The sequence below is a fragment of the Semicossyphus pulcher genome, unplaced genomic scaffold (genome assembly GCF_022749685.1).
Source record: "Semicossyphus pulcher isolate SPU_LCO1_2020_fin unplaced genomic scaffold, fSemPul1.0.p SCAF_11, whole genome shotgun sequence".
NCBI lineage: Eukaryota > Metazoa > Chordata > Actinopteri > Labriformes > Labridae > Semicossyphus > Semicossyphus pulcher.
Window position 1 is genome coordinate 17684536 of NW_027211615.1, and position 8632 is coordinate 17693167.

General features: G+C 42.6%; 1 protein-coding gene across 1 annotated transcript; it reads right to left on the minus strand.

Moving 5' to 3' along the window:
- Window positions 1-3745: 3745 nt before the first annotated feature.
- LOC138614092 (homeobox protein OTX2-like) lies at window positions 3746-8431 on the minus strand. Its single transcript, XM_069687348.1, has 4 exons — window positions 8348-8431; window positions 5634-5846; window positions 5147-5298; window positions 3746-4790 (listed from the first exon to the last, which is right to left on the minus strand). Exons 2-4 carry the CDS (start codon window positions 5728-5730, stop codon window positions 4161-4163), a joined length of 879 nt encoding a protein of 292 aa, XP_069543449.1. The 5' UTR covers window positions 5731-5846; window positions 8348-8431; the 3' UTR covers window positions 3746-4160.
- Between the last annotated feature and the right edge of the window lie 201 nt (window positions 8432-8632).

Here is an 8632-nt window from a genome sequence, read left to right on the forward strand (position 1 = left end):
TGCATATAATAAACATTTATACATCAACCTTTATCATGATGCTATGATTGCATCTCACTCTTTGGTACTGTAGCAGATTTTTGAATGCAGGGATTTGTCTTATTTTTCTTATCCCCTCCAAAGTAGTTTTTTATACTGTTCTTTTGTACTTTTGGTAAAGTACAGAATACTTGGGACCGGCTCTTTTTGCAAAGTGTCTTAGGATAACTTTGGTCATGATTTGGTGCTATACAAATAAAATTTGATTGGTTGATAAATGTACAGTTCAAACAGCTCAGAGGCAATTTTTCCATGACAGTTCTACCTCACTTTGGCATTTTAACTCATTGCCACTTATATCGAGTTTAGTGGCTGTAGCAGTGTAAGCGACCTATATCACGCCAGGTTCAGATATTATACACAACAAAAAATGCCTTTTGGTCAGCTTGCTCACAATTTAAGAAAACTTTAACAGAAAGACAAGATGAACCAGGTTTCCGTGTGTCCAGAGTTATATTTAACTTTGCATTTCTACCCTGTAAACAAAAGCCTAGAAATAAACAGCTGACATACTTTAACACGTATAGCTGAGTGTTTGGATCAATTAAAAGAACATTTTGCGTCTCTTTAAGTCCCATTAAAACATCACATGTCAACATTTAGCGTGTGCATGTGATAGAATTAAGTTTAATCTCATCAAATAGTGTAATCCAGGAGATAAAACCCCTCTGCTGGCTTAACACAGATCGAGCGGGTCATAAAGAGTTAAAGCTGTGTACTTTTAACCATTTACCATATTCCTCAACCGCCAGTCTACACCAGTACAGAAACACTATTGTTTCTGAGTCCTGGATTGTTGTTGTTGCAGATGAATTATGTATGTGTCGCTGTGCTGATATGTGATAGACATGCTCTCTGGGGGAATGTAGGACACGTACTTATGCATAACAATAGTCTGCAGTTAAATTCTCACCAACAAATTGGCCGTTTATCTCCCGTGTTCTCCTCCTCATAAAAGAAAGTATGTTCAGTTGATCTGTGTGTTTGTTTTATGCAGAAATCAGCTCCATACCTACTTAACCAAATGGCCGTTAGTGCTTTCAAATGATTGCCCCAGTGATGCCCTGCTGCCCCAGTACTTTCACTAAATCCCCTTTCTTAGGGAGCAAAGTCAGACGCCTGTCAGGGGCGCTGGACAGCTGATCATAGCCTGTTTAAATGAGCTCTGATAGACTGGCACCACATCATCTCTTCATGTTTTATGTCAGGCCTCTTCAGACAATAACTGACATACTGGTTTGATACCAATAGTCCTGATTGATTGGTCTAAGTAAAAAAATGTAGCTGTCCATCAGAAGAACACAAACACACTCTGTGTGTACTGTACGCTGCTAGTGCAGTAGGCCACATTGTACTCTACTAAAAATAATGTGTTATTATAAATCATGACAAAAGCTACAAAGCTGTCAATATCTGACAAAAAGTGTGAGACCACTTAAACATGCCTGTTTCCCCCTGCAGACAATAAAACGGGACAACGTAGCCCATGCTTATACACGTGCACTGATGAGCCTGTTATATAAATGTTGCTAATAAAGTTTATTCTGACACTTTTTTATATTAAGCAGGCTAGTTTAACGCTCCCAGTATTTATCTGCTCGCTATACATTTTTATCAGCGGGGCTTAGGGCTTCAGCGCTTTATGGCCTCATTGGTATCGGGTCTCCTCTCCAGCCTCGTCCGGCCGGAGCGAGTCTCCTCCCGGCGGGGGAACCTGTGAATCCCCGGCCGCGATGGAGTGATCCCTCTCGGGGGAAGCCCTGCCTCAGGGCGCCGGTGGATGAAATGCGGGGTGTCCTCGGTCAAGAAGAGGCTTCCGAGGCTCATTTTTTTTTTATTGTTTGACATCCTGAAATGCGAAGGGAGGATTAATGAAGCGCGTCTGCCGGACCCATATGTCTACTTTAGAGCCGCTGCTGCTTAATTAAAACCGGATACTCGGGCCCGGGTCCTCCTGCTGCAGGACTCTCTGTGAACAGTTATTAGGCTACTGCACCTGTTGAAACTTTAAACATGAATGATGGATCAATTATATATAGCCTATATTTAGATGACTATTGTAATATGGAAATATATAAAGATCCGTTTATTTACGAGCACGTTTTATTCGCCAATGATAGTTCACCGCAGACTTTCAAAATAAAATGTAAGCGCTCTGATTTTTATGGAAACGTGGATTTGAATTGTTTTTAAATGGAAAATACATTCAATATGAATCACTTTGCAACCATCAGTTAGGCTTATTGTTTGTCATGAATTATTGTTTACGTCACTTTTCCTAGTGTTTTATATTTTATTTTGTTTTTTGTCTTAATCTATTTAGATCAGACTTTTAGGTCGCCATTTTTATAGCGCCATATAACATGTTAAGTGGCTCGTGCCAATGTAACCGATTAAGACATAGCCTGTTATAGCAAATAAATAAAACATGTAGACTAATGTTTAATAAAGTTCACACAGACTGCTCGCTTGTTTATTATCGCGTGCGTCATTCGGTGCTAATTGGGGGTCAAATGGACAACAAAGCAGTCTAATGGCAGCAAAAAGTCACACGAGAGTTCGAACAAGAAGTCTCCTGACGTCTCCTGTCACAGCGTAATTAGACTGATAGCGCGAGCCCTCTTCTTCTACGGCTTTAATCCAGGCACGAGACCCTGGACCTGCGCAGGCCCTCATACTCTCTCCTCTTAAAACCGGACGTTTCTGCAACAGATGTCAGCTGATATTTACTTTGATGATTTTATTATAAAAAGTAGGAAATAATTTTAACCCCGAATTTAAATTTGATATAAAATAAAGGCCTTAATTGTGCAATTGTTTCTTTAAGCTAATATCTGATTGAATTGATGTCCACTCCTCTTTGTGCATCATAAACTGACTTATTGTTTAAACCCTTTATTTTCACGTCCTTTTCTGCTGTTTCTTTCGTGTCTTTAAACTCGCGTCTGCTTCTGGATCCTTGCGCACCAGAGCTCATTTCTCTTCTCTCCATGTGAACCATCCAGCGGTGCGCCCTCAACCAGAGAGCAGCCGTCAATAAAAAATGTTGGATTATCCTCTTTAACGAGCCAGGATTAACATAGCTCTAACATAACTCGCATTCCTCACAGCCTGAACAGAAATCATTGACTCTAGAGATGAAGAAGTACAAACTCTAAAATGTGGGGAGATTATCATGAGGTTTGGTGGCGCTGCAGTGGATGGAATTCGGCACAACTGGGACTTTTAATTTGAAATGTAATAAGGATCTAAACAAACATGTGACGTGTGTGCAGACACAGGTGATAAACACGGAACAAACCCGGAAGTTATGGATGATTTACACAGTTGGTTCAAGTCAAGTGGTCTTTATTGTCATTTAGTGTTTGTGGCCTTTTCACAGCACGTTACAGCTCCAGTGAACCTTATGCTGCTGACTTTATTCACCCTGCAATCCCTATTTCATCCATCTAATGTCCGTTTAATAATTTATCATTTAACACTCGAGACATGGAAATAAATCTATCAAATTCACAGCTGGGTTTGTGGCAAACTTGCATACAAAGAATCACAATTTAAAAAAAAGTAAATCTAACACATGGAGGGAAATAATTCACATAGAGGACATTTATGAGCACACGCAAAACGCACTGATTGTCTCTTATTACTAAACATATTTCTCATAAATTAATAGTGCATCCAGGTTCATATCAGAGCTGCTCACACACACACACACACACATTCTCTACAACACACACACACACACACTCATGCTTTGATCAAAGGGGCCCTTCAGCGTGCCAACAAAGTAAAAAAAAAGGACAAGAGAGAGAGAGAGGGGAGTCTTTAAGGAGCTTAGAGAAGAAAACCTGACCTACTCCTCAAACTCAACCCAACTTAGACTCTTTTGATCCTTTTTTTCCTTTTCGTCAGCACATTTGTTCCGTGTCCTTGATCAAAGTTGGGGAGAAATCAGTCTGAATGTTCAATAAATTAACCCAACAAGTGATGCAGTCCTGCTTCTCTGTTCTGCACGAGGAGGTAGAAGTTGGGGCCTGAAGTTGTCGCGCCCAACTTTGGGTTTTATTTTGCTGTAAAAGTCTGTTTTTTGTGTGGAAAATGTCCCTTTTGATTTTCTCCTCTCACAACACTTGAAACTTCCACGCTGCCTGGTCTTTGTAATCCAAACAGTCCGCGTTGAAATTGAGCTTCCACGACGATGTCTGCTCCTTATAGTCCAGGCAGTCCGCAGCTCCGGTGAAGCCCAGACCCGCCGCCCCGTACGCCGACGAGGAGAGCGAGGAGGCCGGGCTCAGGTGGCTGGAGACCCCGCTGCCGCCCATGGGGCTCATGGCGGAGCCCGCGGCGGAGAGCTGGTGGTGCATCGGCGAAAGGTATGAGCCGCAGTCCATCCCGGTGAAGTAGGACGAGGAGCCCGTGTAGCCCTGGTTGTAGCCCGACGCCTGGGTGTAGGTCATGGGGTAGGAGCGCTGCATGCAGGAGGAGGAGGAGGAGGTGGTGGAGAGGGGGTCCGAGAGAGGGGAGATGGAGGCCGGGCTCCAGATGGACACCGGCGCAGCGCTGCTGCTCACAGCCGGGAGAGAGGTGCTGGAGGGCGGCGTGAACTGTCCGCTGGCTCCGCTCTCTGAGCTGGCCTCCCGGACCGGAGAGCACTTCTTCTTCACCGGCTTTGTGACGGCCTGTTTCTGCGCTCCGCTCTGGGTCTGCTGGGCCTGCTGGCGGTGTTTGGCTCGTCGGTTTTTAAACCAAACCTGCAGGGAGAATGCGTTTTAATGAAGTGAATATTTCTATAATGATAACATGGGGTTTGGGAATGTTTCTTTGACTGTTAGGGTTAAAGAAACCCCAGAAACCCTGCAGTGTAAGAGTCAATCTAAGAAAACTATTCAAGTTATCAGAGGCGAAATCAAAATAATCCCTGTATCAACACCTCAGAAAAGTATGTAGCTCTTAGCGTTTATTATTATTTTCTTTTGAAACGGGAAAATCTCTAACAATGAAGAGGACACTTGTCTCGCCCCTCCGGGACAATTGACCAGTTTTTGAACTTCACTGACTCTGTTTCTCTCTCTGTGTGTGTGTGTGTTTGAGATTTATTTCAACTCACCTGCACGCGGGATTCAGGCAGGTTGATCTTTAAGGCCACCTCCTCTCTCATGAAGATGTCAGGGTACCGGGTCTTTCCGAACAGGTTCTCCAGCACGTCGAGCTGAGCCCGGGTGAAGGTCGTCCTCTCTCTCCTCTGTTTGCGAGGGGTCCCTGAAAAGAATAAAGAACAAAATGGTTACGGAATTGAGTAACGAAATAACACGGATTTAAATTATACAAAGTTCTGAAACTTGTTTCTCGACAGTTGTCAAAAAATGTCAATATGACCCTATTTTATAAATTAAGTATTTAATCGCTAAAATAGAGATTTTAAAGGTGCTAATGAGGCTTTGCTTTATGGTCTGATGTTATGAGAAATATGAAGTTAGTCATGATTCGTTATTAAATGTAAACAAGCAGTTAATTCCAGACACATTCAGGTTATTTTACACTTAAAAACAATCCAATTTCTTTGCCATCTTAATGGTTGCACTGGGGTGTATTACCTTGGTATCCCACTGAAGGATGCAGCAGGTCCACTCCTGACGCGGATAAGCTCAGCCCGTTCACCGTGTACGGCGGCTGCTTCAGATAGGACATCATGCTGGTGGCCGGATGAGAGGGCACCAACGAAGAAGAATACAAAAAAAATGTGCCAGAAAAAAAGGGTTTTAATCCTCTCGCGTGTCCGTTTGGTTTCTCACCTCGTGCGGATCAACCTGAAGCGGAACATAAAAAACAGGAAGCTCGTTTAGTTCGTCTGTGTGCGCTGCTCTTTACGCGCAGCCTTTACGCACCGCGGCGGCTTTGGAGAAGTGGGCGTCCTCGGACTCGCGGGGCTCTTAAAGCCGAGAGGAGACCCCCAGCTGTCTCTGCTGGACTGAGGATGCTCTGTCTGGCTGACAGGCGTTTACGCCATCACCCCCCCCCCCACCTCCACACACACACTAACTGCTACTATAACCCCGCCCCTTACCACTACCACCCCCCTCCCCAAACACACTCCTCTCCTGGTAGCACCAAAACAAAACATTGTCGTTAAAATGCGCACACTCGTGGGCCCCAACCGGGCTCTCAATTAGCATATACCCACAGGTTAGGCGAAGCTAAATAGACAGCTGATTGGGGGGCCATTTGCAGAAACAAAGCCCACTGTTGACCGATAAGTAATGCTGATAACAAAAGACTTTAGGGCGCAAACAAAGAGGCCAATACTGCAAACTGAGCGCGCATTCACATCCAGCTCAGCATCTTCATTTCTATAACTCCAGGCTATTGTTTGTTTCCACTAAAACCCTTGTACATTTAAATGTAACGAAATTAAAATACGAAGGACAACTTTAGCAAATAATTAGAAACACGGAGGCATTCCCCCGAAGTGAGCGTGGACATATTACCGACCCTCCTCAGGGTGAGTCCCCCTCCTCTCCTAATGAATCGCTCCCGGTAATTAGATTTGGAAGGTGAGACTATCGAGGAGTGTTGATTAGAGAGGAACACTTCATCTCGATCCAAACAAACAAGGAGATGGCCCTCTGCTTTATCTGCAGGCGCTGTGGAAATAAAGTCTGACAGGGCACGTTTACTCTTCCACTTTGAAACGTATGATGTGGTGAAAAGACGAATGAATCTGTTACCATCTTTAGCGTTTTTTAGACAGATTATTCAAACTTTTACAAAGACTAATATTGCCTAAATAACATTTAAAATGACACACAGGAAAACCCTTATCCTTATAGCAATATTATATAAATATAAGGCCATAAATATATAAAATATAACCCTTATTAATTTATTCTTTATGACACAGATTTGTATGTTTTAAATACAAAATAGGTCTCTCATCGGATATTAAATTAATTTATGGCCTTAATATATTAACTTGAATATTAAAATCGCAATCTACTGCATTGAAATAAATATTCAGTTTATTATAAATATATTTTTAACATATATTTCTCAAGAGAACCATGCAGCTGTCAGGCCTAGAAGCGTAAAGGAGACTTCATACTTCACACAATAAAACTCCAATGTTTAATCAGTCTTAATATTTTCAGTTTTTTATTAATAATAGCTAATTAGTGTGCACACCATATGCTGCTGTCTGAGGCCTCTCCTAACGTCCCCAGTAACACCTACCTGTAGAATAAAGTTCCCAGGACCCCTGGGTGCTCCTCTCTCTCTGCCTCTTATACAGCCAATAACGGCCACTCCTCAATACTCAATCTGTCACTCTGCTCCTCATCCGTTCAATAATAATAATAATAATAATAAACTCCTGCCCATGCAGTCAGTAATTATTATTGGCTACAAGAGATTTTTTTTTCTTTCTGTAAGAAATTAACGAGATAATCCGGACGGCACGCGCTGGCCTGATTACAGGACGCCAGCCACGACTCCGCATTCAGGCCTCCGCAATTTTCTGCGTCACGAAAATAAAACAAAGAGGTGCATTGTATTAATCAGACCAGCTGACTGCCAGACAACCAGCACCCCCCCGAACCCCCCCAAACACCGCTCAAACCAACTCTGACACTCACTTTCCCAAACTGACACGGTCATACGAAGAATTATTATCACGTAAATATTGTTATTATTTTTATTAATGTTATTCGGCACAGAGAGCTCCTGTGCGATTGCATGGCTTTACGTGAATAATTGTTATTTATTATTTGAATGTTTCCAATCGTTATCATAAATCAAAAGAACACGTTTTTATGGTTATTATGCAAATCTTTTTTTTTTTTTCAAAATAAAACCGGAAACAAATAAAGTTTTTCGTTTTAAAACATCACTCCAAAAGCTTAAGTTACAGCAAACATTTGTTCTATAAATTATTATACATTTAATAAAGCCTGTAGTTTATTATATTTAAAAAACAAAAACAAGATGAACCTTAAACTTGACTTTGGGTGGGTTTCCCCTCCCTCCTCTGCATGAACACAGACTGAGTGTGTAGTCAAACCGCAGCGGTTAGAGTGTATTATCTGAAGTTGTGGGCTGCTATTAATCGCTTGAATGCCTCCTCGCTGCAGCCCACAGAGGCGCGAGGCAGAAAAGTTTCCTTTTAAAACACGCCTCCCCAATTACCTCCCTGTAGGCTCAGTGCCTCTCCAGCGCGCTGTGGCCGGCTTGCTCTTACCGTCCAAAAAAAAAAATGTCCCCTAAATAAATTAAATAATATCCACATGCTTAAAATGTAGGGAAGAAAAGCACTTACTTTGTTTGTTCGACTCTTTTTTAAAACGTCTCTTTCTAAACGCTCCTCTCTCTCGCGCGCGCGCGGTCTGGGATTTTGATTAGTTCCTCTCGGTTAAGCTCGTTGGATGCGGATAAATCTGAGAGATGCTCAGTATTTATGGAGAGAGAGAGAGACTGAGAGGAATATATGCAGCCAATGGAAATGAGAGAAAAAATCATGATGCAGGGCAGAGGTGTGAGAGGATGCAGCAGCTGGAGGAACGTGGCCTGCTCCGAAGCACCGCTGGTCCCCTTCACTATATGC